Genomic DNA, 21,658 nt, shown 5'->3' with positions numbered 1-21,658 from the left:
TTGACTAAGACATTATTAGGAACAACATTCTTAATCTTGATTTTAGCTACTTTAAAACATCTTCGAAGTTGTGCAATTTTGCTGTTTCAATTGCTTTTTCTTTATGCTTTGGTTTGTTGTGAGAATAATTAGAAAGTGATGACAACTTTAATTGTGTTACCATTAAGTGCAATGATTCATGTTATCCTCATAATATTTTAACTCAGGCAAATGCCTACTGAATCCAGAATAACACAAATCGATGAATTAGTGGAAATGTAGAAATAGATTCTAGACCAATGGATTTTCATCTGGAATTCATCTATTTCATTGGCAACAAAAAAAAAATCCCAGTAGAAGTGAGACACCAAAGTAAATTCTTCAGCTGGAAACAAAAGAGAAGATTTTTTCTTTTTTTTCCTCCAGGTACTAGTTCTACCATTTGATCCTTATTTTGTTTTTTACCTTAGCAAAACCCTACACATTCAAACTGGGAAATGTGACTGTTACAAATACATCACTGTGGAGAAAAACAGGAAGAAAAATTTTGGAATTATTTTTTTGACCATCTGAATTATAGTGTCACAGCACTATTTTGAAACTTGCTGAGTAGCATATTTTGCTAAGAGCAAATATTTAAATTATAGACCAGAATCTGTTGCTTTATTATCATAACCTAATATATGGATCAACATGTTATTATTTTTAATGTGGGCAGTGGAGAGAAGAGGAAAAGAAATATTTTAACTTTTTGGAATCCACATTCATCCAGAATGGGAAGCAACTATTTCACTCTATTGGAAATGATGCTAGATTAACAAAATGAAAATACAGTAAAGCTAACAGTAGCAGCACACTAGATCTATATTTTGTATTATCTTTGTAAGATTCCCAGTTAAAAAGCGGCACAAATCATTCTAGTGGCTGCATTTCTTGTAGGTGGAGAGAGAAAAAGTCTTGAAGCAAGAAATAGGAAGGGCATGGTGGTTACTTCCATTTGCTGCCCCTTCTACCACACATTTAGCTGAAACCAAAAATGCATATTTAATAGAATTGAGAGCACAGAAATGAAAATATAATTATAGGTATGAAATACAGCTATCACAGACGTATGTATTTTAGAAAACTGCTGTTTAGTATGTAGTGTTGCAAGGATTATTTTATTACATCATTTTTTACTGCATAACTGTTACATTTCTCATCAATTTCTCTGATCATTTTGAAAAGTTAAATGAATACAACTGATCTGACATTACAGATGAAAAAGTTAAAATATGTATACACTTCACAGCATACTGAGAGTGCCGTTTGGCACTAAATGGTATGAAGATTTTTGAATATTTATAAATACATACTAATAAATATGTGTATGTAAATGTTGTGCAGTACTGACAGGCACTGCATGGGGAAGGGACAAGAAGCATGATAGTTCACTTACTGGAGGAACATTCAGTCCTTCATTCTTAATACTATGTTGTAGGAAAATTCAGCAAGGGACCTCAGGAGGTCTCTAACCTTTTGCTCAGGGTAGGGTCAGTTCTGAGGTCAAATCATTGCTCAGGGCTTTATCCAGTCATGTATTGAAAGCTTCCAATGATGGATATTGTGCAACCTCTCTGAGCAACTTTTTCCAAAACCTGACTGTACTTACAGTGAATAAATTTTCCCTAAATCTTATATAGACTACACTTGAGAGCAGTGATGTATGTAGCACTATGCATTTAAGTTCAAGATTTCTCATACTTCCCATCCCCTAAATCAGGGAAATTTTCAAATCTTTCCTCATCCTTCTTACATGGTCGAGATAAATTGCTCTGGTGTAGTACTGCGGACGTAATGTCTGTGGTGATATCTGCCTTTTTAAAAGCCTAAAGAAAGTTACAGTGATGCGGCAACAGCTTCCTGCTTAGGTTTACCTTCCTGCCTTTTTTTTCTTCTTCTGAAAATACAAATCAGTCCATAATTTTTGAACAGAATATAGAGTGAGCAAAAACAGAAGTCTCACTTTGCTTGAATTGCCTATGACTGAGCACCCCTGATCCAGTGAGTTTGTCAGTGAGATTTGTGCTGTGGGAAAGTAGATAGACTTTTTCAGTGCTCAGTTTCACCGTTTAACTACTTTTGATATCCTTGGGAACATGGATTTTTTTTCCTCTTAAGGGAGAAATAATTACAGTAATGCCAGATGTTGGTTTTACTCTGTTCATGATTGTTTAATTAGAAACATAATTATTAGTACTGTCTAAAACACAACTGGTAATTTTTTTTCATCTATAGAAAAGAGCAGGAGTATTTGCTATCTTTGTGCTAGGTTATGTGCATATTTTACATTGAAAGACAAGACAAAAGATTGTGGCTGTTTCAGAGGAAAGGCAGCATGTGAAATGTGTGTTTCCTCAGATTTCTAGAGGTTTACACTAATTGCCTGTAATGGAACCATATTTTCAAGTCATTCTTTGTTCTGTTTCTAAAATCTTGTCCCTCACTCAGTGAACTTCTTCAAAGAACAGGTATATTGGAATGCTATCTTCAAGGCTAGAAATGTTAAGAAGTGGGAAACCTCTGTCTAGTGGAAGTTTGTTTACAATTATCGTTGAAGAATAATTAGGTACTTTTTGACTCTTGTAATTTGTCTTATTAGGTAAACTGTACATTGGAAACAAGCTAGCCACTTATAAACTTTCCCAGCTATGTAACTTCATAAAGTACAGCACTTCATCAAAGCAGATCCATTAACCCTCTGACTGGTACTCTTCTCTTGGCTTTGATTGCAGCACCACACAGAAGCACCCAGCCCATCATTGCTACCCCCATCAGCTTTACCGTTAGATGTATTAAACAATGCCGTTGCTGGATTTAGTACTGTGGAAGAACTTATCCGGTACCTTGAACCAGATCGGTGGCAACTGGATTTGGAAGATTTGTACAGGCCAACTTGGCAACTTCTTGGAAAGGCATATATTCATGGGAGAAAATCAAGAGGTAAATTACTCTCTGTCTGGCCTAGCAGCTTTCTACGGGTATGTTTTCTTAACAAAGAAACAGTAATTAAGAGCATTCTTCACCTTGAATTTTGGTTCCAAGAAAGGAATATGTTAGAAATACAGCAGAGAACATTGTTAGCTATTCTCACCATTACATTGTCAAAAAATTACAACAACTCAACTCAAAACTGAAAGGAATTTAGCAGGATAAAGTTACCAAGAAAAAAAAAATAGAAGCTGATAATTTTCTCTAGGGAATCTGGGAGATCTTTATTTCCACAAAGTAGCAGGGCATCTTGGATGGATGACTCAATCTAATTTTATGGGTTTCTTTTTCTGTGTAGGGCAAAAACTTTATTTTGGGGTGGAGATAGGTAATTTCTTACACTTACTGTATCATGTGAACAGTTGGTTTATTTCATTAGAATTGTTCCAGTCTCTACACCATATGAATTGAGAACAATTAGCTAAATGTTTCTCTTCCATGATACCTCATGAAATTCCTCTATCCATGTCAGTCTGATCATGCAGTTGTCAACTTAATCAGATGTAAAGTAGATGATATATTTCAAGACTCGTGGAGCTATTTCTTGTTCAGCAAGTCATTTTGTTCCATCTAAATTTGACATTCATGAATTTTCTACTGCATATCATCCAGATGCCACCCACTATTTCATGTTTATGGATTTCATGTGGATGGGTAGCATTCAGGCAATACCTCCTTCCTTGCCAACCATACAGCATGGGAATGAAAATATATGAGCATAACTGAATAGACTACTCTGTTCTGTTGACAAATGTAAACGAGTCTATCATCTGATCAGAAAAAAAAAAAGGGAGGAAGTAAAACCTTTCATAACTCAAATTTAAGTTTTTCACAGCTAATTCTTGGATCAGAGCCTAAAAATCAACACTTCTACCCTACATGTATTGCTACAGCTATGCACACAGCAACTAAATCAAGAGTCAAAGAGGAGATCTTTTTAAAAGCTTTCAGCAATGGACCATGCCTTTCAGATAGTCATTTAACACTTTCCTAATTAAAGAGATTCAGTATTTTCCAAACATATGCCATAAACATACAGTAAGTGGGAGAAAAGCAAAATGTAATTTGTGAAACCTTACATAAACTAAAATGCAGGTGTTGGATAACATCTATGTAGACAAAAAGAACTCCCTGCAAGACATATCTTAGAAAGAAACTATCAGAGTAAATCTTTTAAAGACTTCTAATTAGATGCTGAAATAGATTTTTTTTTTTTTTTTTCACTGAATAAACATATCACAGTATTGCCACATTTATCTTTAAGAGACCACCCTCAGACTGCATTACCGAGTGTGTAATGTAATAGCCTGAGGTGGAAAATATGTCCACTTGAGATGACATCGTATTAACTTTTAGGTCTGCTCAATAGATAAAGAAAGCAAACCTTCTTTTTTTCTTTCTTTTTTTTTTTTTTTATACTTTTTAAATCTTATTCCTTCTAGTAGAATGTTGCTGTATTTAAAAACCTTTTCAAACAAATGTTTGGGAAAAGTGCATGCCCTAAAATGTTTGGTTTTTTCAAACTCTTTGATTCTATTCTTAGATCAGGGTTGGGTTTTTTTGCAATATTTCAGTGTAAAAGCTAAATTACTGTCCTGCTTTCATAGACAAACACCAATTTATATCTAGATTAAATGAAAATGTAATTAAAAGTGTGTGTTACTTTATGTAGAGAAAAGTATTGTCCTCTACTCCTACTTAATAATTCATATGTAAAAGCCTATATTTAGACAACCTAAATTCCACAGAATTTCTGTGTCTGATGTTTTCTCAGGATAAAATGCTTCCAAAACCTTCTAGCCAGGAAAGAAGAAACACCAAGTTCAGAGGCTTTGATGTCTACATATAGTCCTAAATTCTTTTATAATATTAAACATCCTAACATCCTTAAAAATATGGTTTGCTGTACAAAAATATAATCTCATTGCTTCCCACAGAAATCTGTGCATAATCATTAGACCATATTCTGAAGTCTGCTTAAGAAGAACAGAGTCACAGTCCAACCATAGTCCTTAGTAGATGCTTTTCTCAAATGGTTATGTGACTTTTTTTTTTTTTTAATTTTACTTCTTGTTTGGGGATTTGTAATTGCCCTGTCCTGTTGTCAGTAAACTTACACTTCCAGGAACATCTCCAAGGTTCTTAGGAATAAAAACCATCCTGCGGCTATCTGTGCCCACACACAAGTGCCCCAACCATAATTTAATTTGTTTCATTGACTTTGAGAGCAGCATTCAGCTAAAAAATGTTTTGGGAAAGAGGGTTCCCTGTGGTACTTGATACACACCCCAGAAGATGCCAGACAATTGCACTGCCAATTGCAGAGCTGTTACTTTCAGGCTGGTGTGAATATGGATTACTTCAATTGTATGTGCCTGTGAAGGCACACTTTTGAAATAGCCTTTACTGTAGACCTACATGCATCTACATTTTTTCTCCCTTTTCTTCCTTTTTCCCTTACTTTTATTTTTAGTGTTTCCCATTCATGTGCTACTGCAGAGCCTTCCATTCCTTCTGAGCTAGTGCTAGACAAAAGACCTTTGACTGTTGTGTCAAACATGATACGTGAGTGGAAGCCAAGTTGAAGGGAGTGTTTAAATGTTCACATTATAACAGGTACTGTAACTCAGTGCACTTGGGAAATCCACGTAACCTTTTATTGTGGTTAAGTAAACACTTTTAAGGGAATATATACATTCTCTCATCTAGCTTCATGCCCACAGTGTGTTAAAATAAATTTTGGACAGACAGATATTCTTTGAAAAAATAACAGCTTCATTCACACACTTCAAAGAAGTGATTATATAAGCACTAGATAAATTTGCCACAGACCTTTTAATGAAATTGAATTACATAAGGTAGGGCAAGGGTTCATTGTGAGGTATAATAGCAATATACCTTAGCACATTGTAAAGCATGGAAACCAAACATGACATTTTTCATCTCTCCTGAAGCCTGTTGTACCAGTAAGGCACACTAAAAGAGTCATCAGTGCCCAGATTTCCTTTTCAGTTTTTCATGGTGAAGGGCTGAGCAGCAATTGTGTTAGGACACATAGGCTTATTTTGAAATTCACTATACCAAGCACATCAGTCTCTGTAGAAATATACCAGTAGAAAGTATTAGCAGAACTTGCATTTCTCTCATTGTGCTTTAGGCATTTTATCCTTATTCAGTCAGTTTACTTATTATATGTTTGAAAACATAACAGGAGAAAGAAGTACTCCATTCCTATCCACAGTCCTTGATTAATGGAGGTAGACATGTCCACCCTCAAAATGACTCAGCCTAGAGCTATTAGCTGATCAGAAGAGCTTAAATCATTTCTAATTTCTCACAGTGAATCTCTCCCCCGGAAGTTTTGTCTCTCTTTCCCTCTGTTCCCTTCTCAGCTTTCTCCAAGGAATGCTCTTGCAGTGTGGGAGGCAGGCTGGTGACCTATCATTAACTTTATTGGAGTTATTACACACTCCTTGCATTTAAAAATCGGATTGTTTATTTAGGAGCCTATGTTAACCTGATAGTGATGGAATGAAGTGCCCCAGCTTGGCATTCACTGTAAGTGCAAACAGAGAAAAACCTTCAGTGTGTTTAACTGACCTTTCACAGCAAAACCCCTTACTTATGGATGCCAGTATATGGGTATGGTCTGCAAAAGAAACTTTTGAAGAAACACGGAATGAAATTGCTGCCCGAAGATCTCCTGGGACAGTACTAGTGAGCATTTCTACTAGAGAAATGCAACTTCTAAGTTCTCTTTATATCTTACATGTTTAAACAGAATTCAGAGGTCTTATCTTGCCTTGATAGGCTGAAGATCTCCTTGGTGAGCTCTAGAGGCTCTTTACATATAGAGGGGGCAAAAAAGGTATTTCTCTAGAGGGTGATTCAGATCAGGAACATATTTTAGCTTTATTTTATACCTTTTTATTTCCAAACTGCTAGCAATAACTATAAATTAATTGTCAAGTAACATTAATGCACTGTGGGGTTTTTATTCCCATAGTTTCTCTTGATTTAGCTCAAAACCAGTTGGTTTAAGGCTCTTTGCTTCTTTGTTCAAGACCTCTATTTCAGTTGTCTCAGTAGCCATATTATCATAGGGTTTTATTTATTTATTTATTTATTTATTTATTTTAAATCAGATAGAATACCCCTGTGAATTAGACATTACTTCTGTCCCTTAATGGTGGTAGGTTTGGAAAGAAGTTTGAATGCTTTATGCAAAAGAGTGAAAATGTGTTTGGAGGTTTGCAGGATCTTTAATTGTCATGTGCTTTTCTCCAATCCAGAATTAATATAGAAAAGCAACAATACTAGAGCTCAGAGGTTGAGTATGAACAAAGGGAACTACATTAGAGTTGATTTGATAAAACATTAATTGGAACATAGTAGCCAAAGCTTGCTTTGTTTACTTTGAACCAACTCTGCCAGAGTTATAAAATAATTGGTGAATATTCCTATGCAACGATCATTTCATTTAGATTTCATGATATTCATATAATTGTAGTGTTATAATTGTGTGCTGAACCTGTACCCCCTGTGCAAAAATGAACTTTCCTCAAAGGTTCTGCACTGTTGAAGTTGATTTACTACCAATTTAGTTGGATTACAAATCAGAAAAGCCCCAGCTTGTCTGTCTTTTTGCAGTGGTCGATCTCAACCTCCTAAAGGAGGAGGTGCGGCTGTACAGTTGTACTCCTCGCAACTTCTCAGTGTCACTGAGGGAGGAGCTGAAGCGAACTGACACCATCTTCTGGCCATTGTGCCTCCTGGTGAAACGTTGTGGTGGAAACTGTGCCTGTTGTCACCAGAGCTGCAATGAGTGCCAGTGTGTACCAACAAAAGTCACCAAAAAATACCACGAGGTATGCGCTTTTTTTACATTTCCATGTCTAGAAATACTGAAAGCTAATTAAGGAATTAATTTTTTCTATAGGAATACACCGATATTAATATTTTAGAATTTTATATATTACACTTGTAGTAATTTTAAAAAAATAATTTTAATGAGGTGTTACATAAAAAAGTAATATCTTCCTTATTAAAGTACTCTTCTGTGGAACTATTAAGTCATTCCTGAGGTATTTGTTTACTGGTGCAGTTCAAATATATCAAAACTACACTTCCTTGTTCAGCTTTCACTAGGGGTAGATCTGAACTTTATGAAGGAACAGATATCTGTCCATTTCCATTGTTACAAATCTATAGCTAAATTTTTAAATATAGAACTATCTAAGAATTCCATTGGGTTAACTATAATATTAGCCCTTAAAATTAAGTAGAAATATGAAATTTCAAGACTCTCTTCTTTGATAAAAGCAAGTATTTGTTCAACATGTTTTAATCAAATTTGTAAAGGACTTGAGGAAAAAGCAAAAATAATGATTAGTGGGTAGAATAAATGAAGAAATTCAGCTGAGGAGAGCCTATTTCTTTTAATATGCTTCCTGTCATCCAGAGTGTTTCCAGTGCAATCTATCTCGTAGTCTAGGTGTGTGATGAAGCACTTGCTGTTTTCTTGATGCTTGGCTGCTTCTCCTCTAGGTTCTTCAGCTGAAGCCAAGGATTGGTGTCCGAGGATTGCATAAATCATTGACAGATGTACCCTTGGAACACCACGAGGAGTGTGACTGTGTGTGCAAAGGGAATACTGAAGGATAAACATGATATAATTGTGCTGTTTTCTTTCAAAGCACATTCAATCAATGGCTGATTCTATTATGGGGCTTGTGCATTATCTCCTTCTGTAATCTCAGTTGTTTGCTTTGGGGATCTTCCATCTTCAAGATTTACAGTGATCTCTAAAAAGAGGAGAAGCCAAACTGGGATTATATGTTGTGTGACAGCTCTGTTTGGAGGCCCAGTGAAAGGATGGGAGAAAGGCATCAATGAGGGATTTAAAATATATGTATTGTTTTTGTCCCCCACAGTTTTCTTGACAATACATGGATTTATAATGTAGGAGTAAAAATAAAGTTAGAAGGCTCACATCGTGGAGACTTGATCCTGCTGGCTGTCTCATTTCTACAGCTCCAGTACATCTGGCCTCTGGTTGAAAACACCTGAAACCTTTCTTTCTGTGTTCAACTACTCCTATGTACTCTAAATCGAAGCATTCTCTGTTGTATAAACTTGGTTCAAAACAGACTGTCTTGGTCCGAATTAAACTTAATTTGTCTCATGCTGGTAGGAAGGACTGGATTTTTCCATATGCTCTAGTGAAGCTCCTGCCTTTTAGAAAGAAGACTGGACAATATCGTGAGCTAAGGAAGCAAACATTGAAAAGAACAGTGCCTTTATTCTTACTACTATGGCTGATGATTTCTTGTTTGTTTGTTATTTTTTATCGTGTACATTTTTATACTCTCCTTTTGACAATATAACTATTTGCTTTTCTAAACTTGTTTAAATATATCTATTTTTACCAAAGGTATTTAATATTCTTTTTTTATTACAGCCTAGAACAACTATTTTTTAGTTTTGTGAGACTTCAAAGCCAGATTTATACATAGGAGGAACAGAGATGTGGTTACAATGGGAAAGGATCCTGATCTCTCTGAAGTTTGTTGCTACACAGTGAAAAAAAAAGTTTTTTACCTGGATGCACAGCAATAATAGAGATGTGTGCATGAAGCTCCAAGTTTGCTAGCTCCATGACAGAAAATATGAGAGACAGACATTACTATAAGTAGTTTCAGAAGCGGACTTTAAAAATTCCCTCTCTCCAGTCTGGCCTTTGTTCAGGTAGAAGAGAAATGAGCATAAGTAGATGCATTCTGGCTTGTTTAACTCTTTAATTTCTTTAAAGTAGGATGATCTACAACATAAGAAAAGAAGGCCAGTGGCTTGCAGCCTTGATGATGCATCATGGTCATGGGGAGGCAGCCTTGTTAATATTCAAGTGTATGGTTTTCCATTGACGGTTGTAGCTGTTTAAGTACTGTTCACTCACAGGTTCGTAACACCCTTCAGTACAGTTTGATGAACTATGGTTTTGTTCTTCTGTAGGTTGTATTCTTTAACCAATACACTTAGCCCACCCTATGCGAATTGAAAAAGAAACAGTAAAGTATTTTGCTTGTAAAATGCTTTAACATTATGCCTAGTTTATTTTTTTGACTATTGGATTTGCAGATTGTAATGAATCAACAAATAAAGTAATAATGCTAATTTGGGGAGAAAAAATGTTTCTGTGTGGTTGCATACTTGTATCTGTTCAATATACAATAGCAGGAAAAGTTAAAGAGGGTGATCTTCTACTTACCATTTTGAAAGTCAGTTATGAAAACAAATGTCTTCTGTTACCAGGACTTCCACTTGCCTTATTAATTCTGCTTTACTGTAAATCCACAAGAAGAAAAAAGGGAAAGAAGAAATGTGATGCTCTTTGTATAAACATTCAGAATGTTCAAAATTGTGTGGATGTGAAGCCATCAAATTTGAAATAACATCTTCTGTTATTTTTTCCATTGTGAAAATGAGTTCTGATGAAAATGTGAGGATTTTTGCAAGTTGACATGACTTTCTGATATCAGTTCTGGCACATTCTCAGGTGGCTTCTGATTCTGTCTTAGCTGGTCTGTTTTGCCCCACCCTTCACCTCCTACCAAATAGAAAAATATCTGGTGTAAATGTGGCATATAATTATCTAGTCTGAATATTAACCCTGTATCAGAATGCAGAATTATGGTCACACAAGAAACCTGGTTTACTGAATTTTGAGTCTTTGACCAGAATAAAAAGTGTTTTGCAGGGATGTTGAGGATTTTTCTGTATTAATATTGTCCTTTTTTATGATTTAAAGGGCTTTTGAAAAACAATTCAAGATAAAAGAGCTAGATATAAAATAAAGGTATAAAATATGACATCATATTTTAGCAGAAGAATTTAAAAATTTCATTCAGTTACAGAAATTTCTGCCATAAGAAATGCAGGAGGTCTCATCCTCTCTGTGGACTTGGTAGTGGAAGAAGGCATAACATGCATTTTGGGCTAGGTATTTAGTGACAGCGGAGGAATGGGGAGTTTCTGGAACCGTACAGGGTATATAGCATAATGTTTTCCAAAGGTCACAAGTATTTCTTCTATGCCCCCCACCCCACCCCCCAGGAGCTTTGGCTCCTTTTCTTCCTTGCCAATTTCTTGCACCAGTTTCCTTCCCAATTGCTATAGACCTGCAGCTGAATTCCTTATCCCTTTGCTCTTTACATCCCCCCTCCACAGTGCTGTCTTTTTCACCTGATCCAAGATCACCATCCCTCCTGTTTGCCATCCTCTTGCCGAGCATCATAACTTCTTTCCCTCCTCCTCAGCTCCATGCTGAAGCTGTGTCGTCTCACTACCACTGCCTGGACTTTGTTTTTCCACTTGCCCTCAGATATTCAGGGGATTTAGCACTCCACCTCTTTCCTAGCTTAAAGAGTATGGACAGGCTCAGTTGTTTTAAAGGGCAGGATTTGGGAAAGATACCAACTGAGCGAAGCAATGAAGAGTGCAAGTTCTGCTTTGTGCTACGTCCTCTGTCCTGCTGGGTAGAGCAGCTGCCCCCGGCAGCGGGCAAATTCTGCTGGTGGTCTGGCGGGACGCACCCATACTGCGTCCTGTCTGTGTGCGGTAGGCTTGGTCTCCTGCCGTTTTCTGTGCTCTTTGCATCCAGAAGAGCATTTAAATGTTTTGAAGATGTCCTTGTGACAGCTCAGGGGAGCTGCTGTCACAGTGAATCATGTTGGTGACTTCCTGGTGGCGGGGAAGGGTGAGGTGGGGTAAAATATGTGGGACAGGGCAAAGAAGGGTGAGGGGATGTGGGTGGGCTGGGCCAGGCCAGGGCTGCTGGGGGCAAATACAGCAGAAGAGGACAAGAGAGAAACGGTGCTAATGACCATAGTCTCCTAATTTGCTGACAGCTCCCCCACCGTGAGGCCTGTAGCTCCCTGACACCTTCCTCTCTTGGGAGGTTTTGTCAGCCCCAGGTGCAAGGCTGTCCTCAGCAGGCAGCGCGGGGACGGTGCTGGCCAGCAGAAGGGATGAAAGAGAGACGCATGGCTCTGGGTTTAATTAGGATTCCTTGAACGTTGCCAGGTTTGGTCTTAAACTTTGAAAAATATACTTGATTTAAAACTTTAGAACTGCATGTAATAAATGTAGCAATTACAGTATGTACAGTTTTAGCATAAAAGAATTATTTCACACTATACTTAGAGAAACAATTGCCTAACTTTACCTCTCCTGATTTACTTAAAATTCCTCCACTGAGAGGTTTTAATTTCTCCCTCAGAAGATTTTCTTACCCAAAGGTGAAATTTTTCAGTCAGATGTTTGAAAAGCATTAACTTCTTGCGGCCTCGAGGTGAGCCAAGGCTTATTATACCTACAGTTACACACAGCATCCAGGAAACGTTCCTCTCAGGGTTTTGTTTCATTAATATTATTTATGTTCTGTTTCTAAGCAAAAAGCATGGTAAAAACTAAGTAAGTTATTAATCATGAATTACTTAACAAGTAAACAACGGTGCCTTTCACAGTTACACGTCATCGCAGCCGAATGCCAAGGATGCCGTGTGTGTAAAAAAAGATTGACACAAGTGGATAGAAAGCCTGTGGGTTTCTATGTGGAATGGAAGTTGTAAGCTTTGATCTTACATCTTTGTGGAGATTTTTTTAAAATTATTGCTGTCTCTTTTAAGCCGTGAGTTGCTGAACTGCACTAATGTAAGCATCAGTGTTTGGGAATAAAGAGGGAAATGACTGTTTCCAATGGGCCTAAGCAGTGGAAACAGCTGAGTGGAATAAAGTAGCTCCTGTAAACACACAAAATCCAAGTAGTGTAGGCTGCGTTTTGTAAGTTTTATCGTATTCTCAATAAATGGCTTTGGCTAAAAGTAATTATTTCCCCCAGAGGAATAGGTGGGGAGCTGCCGACTGATGGTGAGCCTTGTTTTTATGGATTCTGTAGATATTCACATTCCTGGAACCCTCCTGTCAGCCATGGCCAGCATGGGAGTGATGTGGAGCAGCACCAAAACTTTACTCACCAAGGGCGTTAACTGCAGATCTGTTGGCTCTTAAACTCTTTTAAGTTTCCTTGCTCTTTGTCTTCCCGGTTGCACAGGCTCACAGCTCCTTCTCATCAGAAGAGGAGAAAAAAATTTGTGGATGATACAACACAGTGTGTGGAAGGGAAAGACAGACAGAAGCACAAAGCTACCTTATTTAGGAGCTACTGCATCAGCTAATGTAAGCTGTTACCTGATGTCCTTTCTGACAGAGGACTGTGTTGAAACCCTTATAAATCTGCATTTCAGATACTAGCTGCTTAAACAGTCTCACTTTGATTGCACCAAACTCTGGAAATAAAAATTGGAAACATTTACTCTGACTTCTGAAGACATGGTAGTAGTGCTACTGTTAAAAGCTCTCTCATAAAACCTCATGTAGATGTGCTAAAAGAATCATGACTGCAAGATTCTCATTCCAGCCAAGCTCTAAAGCTAAGTAGACCAGCTTACTTTTCTGATGCTGTTTGTGATATGATATTTAAATTAGTTTAAGTTTGCTCTTCATATTATTTTTTGCATTGGGATGTTTTATCAGACAACTTGCCTTTCAAAGTCCTTTCATGCCCCTTTTAAACCCAGAGATAGTGTTTTTGTTTGTCTGCCAAAATCACAGAGTAAAAATAGGGCTACTTTTTTCAGCATAAATTGGACAAAGTGTTTCAGAGAAGACAGCTTGCCTGTTGCCTTACTGAAACTCCCCTAGGTTGTTGAAAGAAAAATAAGTTTACAGCTCAGTCAAGGGAGAAAGATGACAGCTTTTTTGAAAGTGTGATTCAGAGCACGCAAGCTAGATTCCTGCTCTGAATCACGCTCTGTGTCAGTCTTCATTGAGCTCGTTTGTCTTCATCAAGTATAGAGTTGAAGTCTGGCACTCCTGGTTGAGGCAGCTGTTAGATGCATGAGGTTAATCGATAGGAATACCCCATTTACAGGCCTGTTTTCTGAACAAATTTCTCAGTGAAGAATCTCAAGAAATTCTGCAGTCTGGAATGGTTTTCCATACAGCTGATTTGGCAAGTTTTTATTTTCCCTAGTGAAGTAAAGACAGAAGTGCCAATTTGACTCAAGCCCATGCTGCCTTCCTCAGATTCTGCAGTGCTGAAGATAGATTAAAGTCAGCTTGGTTCTGGTGTCTCTTCTGTTCAGAGTACAGTGACAAACCACTTCTCTCTTAGTGAACTTGTTTTTCTTTTACTGTGCAGATTCCCCAAAAGTTAACAAGGTTGGTAAGAAAACTTGTTTATCTGTCACTTTGTCCTGCTTCAGTCATCTCTGCCTTGGGATCTCAGAGAGCACCTACATGAAACTCATTTAAGACAGAAGGCCAGTGAATGCCATGATGTTTAGGGTTCTTTTTTAAAGAACAGCATCACACAGTGATCAGTACAGTTAGCAACTTTGTGAATCAAAAGATAATAAAATTAACTGCACCACTTTGTTTAAAAGGCTTCATTTACAGACTGATGAGAAGAAAATGATGTTTAAGCTTTCATTTCACTCAAGTTCTTCCACAATTTCAGAAAAGGATCTACTTTTCACCCTCACTAATTGCTTTTTATTCTGTATCCTTTTGTCGTAAATTGAGTAATTTCCCTCAAAAACAGTAAAATAAACTCATAACTCTCTATCTCCTCAGGTGGTAAAATGCTGGGTCCCCCCCAGTTCTTTCTGCCTTCAGGGTGACGTCTCTTTCTTGTGACTAATAGACTCTTCAGTGAGGAAAAGTAGGTGACCTATCTAACAAATAGCATCTTTATGCATGCATGCCTAAGCTGACTTCTGGCATACTTATACAAATGAGGTGCTAGGCGGAAACTGGCTTTTTGGGGGGCTTCACATAATTGTGAAGTCGTAGCAGGCTTGATATTGCTGAAGGGTGTATGGAATTCAGATGAACAGAATTCCACCACTGTTCTCCAGAAAGGATGTGCCCCACATGCAAAGCCTCAAAAATAAGTTTGTTTACCTGTGACCCACTTAGTTACTTTTTGTGTCTCATGTTGAAGATAGAGTGTTGAAAGACAATGTATGTCTGAGCTATGAGAAAGCTTTTTCAGCCAGAGACTTACATAACTAGAGCTCTGATTCATTCAGTAAACCATAACAACAGTCTCATTCCATGTTATGTTGTGTATTAAACCTCAGAGTTTAAACACAAATTTTTGATACAGGCAGGAACAATAACCTCTTGGTTGTGGGGGCAGGGTGAGAGGGCATCCTTTCTTGACTGTTTCATGGCATCTGGCTCTTTGGGGAGCATTCTGTACATGTTGCTGAGAGATATGATCTTCATGTGGTCCTTGGACACATGCTGTCTTCCACTTAGAAAACTGGTTATTGATTATGAAGAATGAGGAGTCTGTGAATAAGAAAAGAAGTGGAAGGTCTGTGTTGCTTTAGACCAGATGTTAATCTAGTTCAGTGTTTTTGTCTCTATTCATGGCAATGGTCACTGAAAGCGTACAAATAGACTACGCTTTCCAAATTCCACAAATCAGTAGTTTGGGACTCCTTTAGCCAGAGTTTGAATTACAGGCCATAACATCCTCAGCAGCAGCTGTAAAACACAGCCCCTTTAAATAAATGAATGTGTCCTCTATATGATGTGATCAGAGAGAGCTGAAATTCAGCGCAGGCCCTGCCTAACAGAGAGATGGTTATCCTAAGTGTCACAAGCTTGATTCCCTTTGCCACACCTGAGCTTAATGTGTTCAAAAGGGGCAGATTAGCTGTTTCACTACCAGAAAGGCAGGGGGATAATGAAGAACAGATTTACACAAGAAAATCGACATGTTTCTTGCATGCACTATGAAGTGTGCAATAAAAGCAGTAGTGCCATACAGACTGTTTACTTCCTGTAACAAAGCACTGTCAATGTGCTATATATGCTTTCCTCCTCTACATGTAATTTCCCCTAAGACACTGCTCAAGTTGGGCAACCTTTTCTCATACATTTTTTCATACTCTCTTTTTCTTCATCAGTTTCAGATAAATTAAAATTTTAGCAGTTTTTTGAAACTGAAGTTTTAACTATTGGTAACAATAATTCAAGAGCATAGCCATCTCTAAACAGAGATGAGTTGTTAACACCTCAAATAAATGAGACAAAAGCGAAAGAGAAAAAAGCAGGACGTTCCCTCTGAGCATCAGGAAACGCATTCTTACTGTGAGGGTGACTGAGCACTGGCAGAGTTTGCCCAGGAAGATTGTGGAATCTCCCTCCTTAGAGATATTCAAAAACCATCTGGACATGGCCCTGGGCAACTGGCTGTAGGTGGCCCAGCTTGATCAGGGGGGTTGGTCCAGATGATTTCCAGAGGTCTCTTCCAACCTCAGCCATTCTGTGTTTAGCACACATACAATTTCCACTAATGTTAAATCTACATCTTAACACTGAGATATTCAAATCATCATAGAATTAAGAATTAATAAGCAGAGTCACGTATTTCCTCACACTGTAAAGGATATACCTAGACATCAAACTGCCTCGTAATGTTTATGATCTGATAAATGACAAGTTCTTTTACTTCAGTTTCTCCCAGAGTAGGCTTCTAAGGATTCATATCTGCTTTGTTAATTATTACTTTCAAGTTAAAAACTGAAGATAAGGATGTGAAATAATCATATGTTATGTGATAGGAAAAGGCCTATATCTAGGCCAATATCCTGTGTGAAATCACGCCTTTATTTTTCAAGATCAAGTTTCTTGTATAAGTGATAGCCTTTGAACTCTTACCAAATAGCTTACCTAATAGTCCTTCTGTGTTTTAGTTTAGCTTTACATAGTGCATAAGAACATAGCCATATTTCTCTCAGACTTGGTAAAGGTACTTTGCCGTGACAAAAGATACCTACCTCATAAGTGCAAATAGGGATCAGGAGTTGCTAGTCATTTAGGAAATTACATCAGAGCAATTTTATGGCATGTTGCCCATAGGCAGGAATGCCAGGAACAGTGCCACACAGGATGATGGTAACCACCAGCTCACACATAGCCCAGTATGTAAATATCCACAGGATGCAGGGTTGGGGACCAGTACCCCTGGGAGTCAACTGCGGGAAGCATCCACTGCTTCAAAGACTGACCTGTCCTGGTTATTCTGTTTGAGAGAATATGTAAAGGCAAATGATATCATCCTAGTCACTTCCTGGAAAAGGAGGAATGAAGAGCTAGTTAAACTATCCCGATACTTATAAATTCTTTTTGTCCCATGGGAATGTGAAACAACAAATAGAGTATTTATTTAAGCCCTGCTGCAGTTTCCCTTACCCATGCTCCAGGGTGGCATTTAAATCAGTAAGAGCAGCATTCTTTCCAGTGTGAAAGCAGTGAACAAGATCCTCTATATAAATAGTTTACTCTACAAAGTACCTGCATTAGCATATCACTGCTATACTAATCACACTCAATCATGTTAAACCACTTTGTGTGGTGGGGTAAAATTGTTGCCTCAAATATGGTAGCTTAGTTTTCAACTATTTTAAGCAGTCTTAATGGATTTTAGAATTTTGGCTGCTCTCGTAGTCTCCTTGAAGGTTGTTCTGAGCAATGGCTGCAGTGAAAAATCTCTTCTCTGTGACCTGTGGGACAGTTTTAAGTAGTGAGGTCATGAAAGCACTCTTATTTAAATTCAAGAGAAGAAGCCAGGCACAGATTTATTTTTAAGTTTTAGGAAAACGGCTAGAGAAATCATTCCCAATTGGCAGAAAGAGGATTCCCATTCCTCAGCTGGGATTATTTTGTCTCCTAAAACTTAAATTTCCTTCCCTCTCATAGGAAAACATAAGAAGATTAAAATAAGTATCCTATAATCTAATATGTAGCTTTATTCGCTTTCATATATTCTTTTTGTACACTTTCTTCTGCAATGCAAGCAGTGAATCTAGACCACCTGAGCCTATGTATTTTCACCTTGCCTTCAAGCTGTGCTAATGGACCCCAGAAAGTGGAAGCATGCAGTCTTTCTGGATGTTTCAGATCAGTGTTAGGTTAGTAGTTAAGCAGTAGAACTAGTAAGCAGAGAAGAGCTGTTTGTGCAAATAAGTAAGCTCTGGATCTCTACAGAGGAAAAATGAAGGAGCCAGAAGAACTCTTTTTATGGACACATTTTAAGGTAAGCACCTAGCACCTCTTGGGAGCCAGTGAGCTGCAGGGTCTCACGTTATTACAGCCTTTGAAAATCTCCCCTTTGAGCAAAAAGAAAATGCGGGCAGGAACATATCTTTGAAAAGGGACCCAGGTGTGGGAAGGCTGAAGAAACTAAGCACAAGGCTAAGGGTGGTGTTTGCAAAGGAAGATAGCCATGTTTGGGAATGGATTGTTTGATGAGCTCTGAGGGGCTCAGGTGCACCTCTCAGTGGCAGGTGGATGAGTTGAGTTTTACACTGCTTTCAGTCTTCCTGGCAGTGTAAGATGCTAAAAATAAGGGTGGCAGAGACCTGCCTGTTAATGGGCACCTTGGCTCAGGTGGACTGAAGGGAGCTCACCTGCAAAGGCTACTAAAGTAGGAGCACTCCTGACTGCCTTTGTGAGGGTATGCCCTCAGGGACAGAAGGATTTTGGCAGAGGGTATGCTGTACTGTGAGAGGTCTGCCATGCCTTCACACCTGGGTGCCAAATGTGCTGTCTTGTGCGATGGTTTCTTGGATGCGTTGCATGGTATGGATTCTCTCAGGCTGTAGAAGGAAACTCAGCTCCCACACTTCATTCATTTACATTCAGAGTCATTATTACTTTGTCAGGTCATAAAAGAAGTAGATTTTATCAGAATATTATCTTAGCATTTTCTTCTTTTCATTGTAAGTTTTACTGTCCTTGCCATCCTGCCATCAGAAAGAGTGTATCACTGGTCTGGGCTGCAGCTACTAGTAGTAAGCCTCAGCTGTAATGTTGGCTCAAGCTAGTGCATTTTATTTTGCATCGGTACTAGCTACAGGTGCATCCAGGGTCCCATATACCTCAATTGGGGGATATTAATTTGTCCATTGGTAACTTGGCCAGTTGCCAAAACCTGATTTTTTTTAAAGGCAGCATAAAGAGAGTGCAGGAGGAAGAGCAGGCAACGCAGAGAGTGCCTGTCAACCACTACCTGCTGCTGGCAACTGCAAGCTTGGATACGGAGGGACTGAACTCTTGAAATGAATTGGGGTTTTGGTGGGACTGTATTGTGGTGTGCTTCTTGGGGTGGGGTGGGGGAATACTCAGAGATCAGGAAGACAAGTGTTTTTGGAGTTGAATGGGAAAGTTTGTAGCTCAGATACATCAATCAGTGAGTTTGGACCATGGAGGAAGAGTGTGAAGAGGAAGGCTACAGCCTGGAAGGGCCAGCCTATCTGTGAAGCAGAGGATGATTACTTCCATCTTAAAGAAATGCAGTAGTGAGAGTTACGAACACCTGGATACTTGAAAATATTTAATTTTGTCATGTTATGCAAACTTCTGACTCTGAGATTATATAGTGGGATTGCAGACAATATTTATTGTTTGATTTTTGTTTGCTGAACCTGACTTTTGACCTAGTAAATTAAAAAGTGAACTTTTCTATAGTTATAGCAATGTTCTGTGATCCATGAGTCTTATCACAGATACTGTTATGGAGGAGAAGGAAGAGAGGGTTCATGACATCTATAGGCGTAAAGCTGTCACAGACTCCGAGCAGAAATATTTTGTCCTGTGCAAGCACATTTACTTTGGAGAGGGTAAATTGTAATTCTTGGAGTACTGGCCAACATATTGTTTCTTTGGCTTGAAAAGCTGTATAATGGGTACCTGAACAGCAGCAAGGAAAAAAATGAACAGCTTTTGTAGCCGACTTAAGCTGACCGTGGAATGTGCATTTAATAGATTAAAAAGAGACATGCATTGTGTTTAAATTCAATGAACCAAATACTCCAACTGTTCCCGTTTCGTGTTGTGTTTTGCTTATTATCTGCAAAGCATAGAGGAAAACATTGCAAGGTGGCACAGGGATTTAGAAAGGCTGTCTGCTCTTTTCTGAAAAGCCATTCAAGAGTGTAATGACAAGAGCTGGTTGTGGTTGCACATGGCTGAGGAAGACTTCAAGAGGCTGAGCATTTGCTTAAAACATACAATATGCATAAAAACTTAGAAACAGTCCTGTGATATGTTTACTGTGACTTGGGCAACTGGCTAATGTTTAGATTTAAACCAAAAAAAAAGTTTCAATGTATTGGTTATTTCCTAATTCTTGTACCATGAATTCTTCAGCTCCAATCTCTTACTATTTAATTCAGCAAATCCTAAACTTCTGCACCTGGAGTGAGCTGCTGCAATGGCCGTTTATGTGACATGAGTACTTTGAGACTCAAGTCTAGCAAGCGGGAAATTAATTTAAAAAAAAAAAAAACTAGCTTGGGTACATCTCTTAGCAATCTCCCACCGTGCAATCTAGAATATCTTTACTTTGAAAGTTTAGTCTTCTCTTTGCTGTGTTAAGTTCTTTGGTGCACCCTTAGCCTATTGTGCTTGATTTAATTTTTACAGTGGGTGTAGTATTTTTGGTAAGCAGAGGCATTATGTTTAATTTTGTACTCTTTTAAACTACTTCTTTTTATTGGAGCTCCAGCAAAGTTGTTTACTGAAGCTACATACTGTGAAGTACATTTTCCTGAGCTATCCTTTGGTGAAATAAATTGCTTCATGTGGGAAGAACAGGAAAATAATGTGTTGCGTTCATTCTGCAAGAGATCTTTACATTTTTTGGGTTTTATTCATTGTGGAATACTCAGCCTTTTACCCAAAGTTAGAAAACTTTATGACACATGCTCTGAGGTTTTTTGCCTAATACTTTTGTCCTTTCACAGGACCCTGAAAGAGAACTTAAGACCATTTGCAAGTATGTTGACTGTCAGTTCAGTTGTATCAGCCGTATGAATATGGCTTCATTCACCAAATAGCAAACACAAACAGATCCTCTTTACTGCTGGGTAGCCAGCAGGGCACACTGGGCAGCCGCAGAGGGAAGGGCTGTGTGCTGGGGGGTGCTGCCTGACCCATGCACCTCTTCACCTCCGGTGCATGACACCACTGAAGCAGAGTAAAATTTTAGTGTTATTACCATGTGCTCCTTCAGTCTGTGAGACCCTGGCTGGAGACCTCTTATCTCCATGCTTTTGCTGTCCCTTTACATTGACATTTTCCCTAATGTGCAGATATCCAAATCATTTTATATTCTTCTATTTTTAAGAAGTGGATGGTGTCCCATCAGTCTGTCAGCTGCTAAGTTTCCTACATGGTCTGCTGTGGATGTGTCTGCGCAGTGCACTTTTTAAGCAGGAATGCATGTAAATATCCAAACATATAGATTGTGCACAGCAGATCACGCTGTTTACATCATGCTACACCTGTATATCTCCTTCACAAATGCATATGCGCAAAAGATGGAAGACTACCAATATGAATACTTGTTTAAAATATCTCCTTTTATTGGTAATCTTTTCTCACTAGCATGAAAAAGGAGGAATTGTCCAAATTAATACTGATCTTTGCTTAATGTACTCTCTGCCAAGGTTGCAGTTAGATTATTATGAGCTTCAAGTGATTTCACAATTGAATTTTCTTTGATGATAGA

At 38.2% G+C, this 21,658-nt stretch overlaps 1 protein-coding gene across 1 annotated transcript in view; it reads left to right on the top strand.

Annotated features, from left to right (window-relative positions):
- PDGFC (platelet derived growth factor C) overlaps positions 1 to 9,445 on the top strand; it is a 55,794-nt gene extending 46,349 nt beyond the window's left edge. The window contains exons 4-6 of the mRNA XM_026847956.1: positions 2,754 to 2,961; positions 7,660 to 7,877; positions 8,557 to 9,445. Coding sequence (XP_026703757.1) covers positions 2,754 to 2,961; positions 7,660 to 7,877; positions 8,557 to 8,673 — 543 coding nt within the window. The 3' untranslated portion in view covers positions 8,674 to 9,445. The remainder of the gene's footprint in view (positions 1 to 2,753; positions 2,962 to 7,659; positions 7,878 to 8,556) is intronic.
- The last annotated feature ends 12,213 nt before the right edge of the window (positions 9,446 to 21,658 follow it).

The sequence above is a fragment of the Athene cunicularia genome, assembly GCF_003259725.1.
Source record: "Athene cunicularia isolate RWA chromosome 4 unlocalized genomic scaffold, athCun1 chr4_part2, whole genome shotgun sequence".
NCBI classification, from domain to species: Eukaryota; Metazoa; Chordata; class Aves; order Strigiformes; family Strigidae; genus Athene; species Athene cunicularia.
This window is presented reverse-complemented; position numbering and strand designations above follow the sequence as displayed.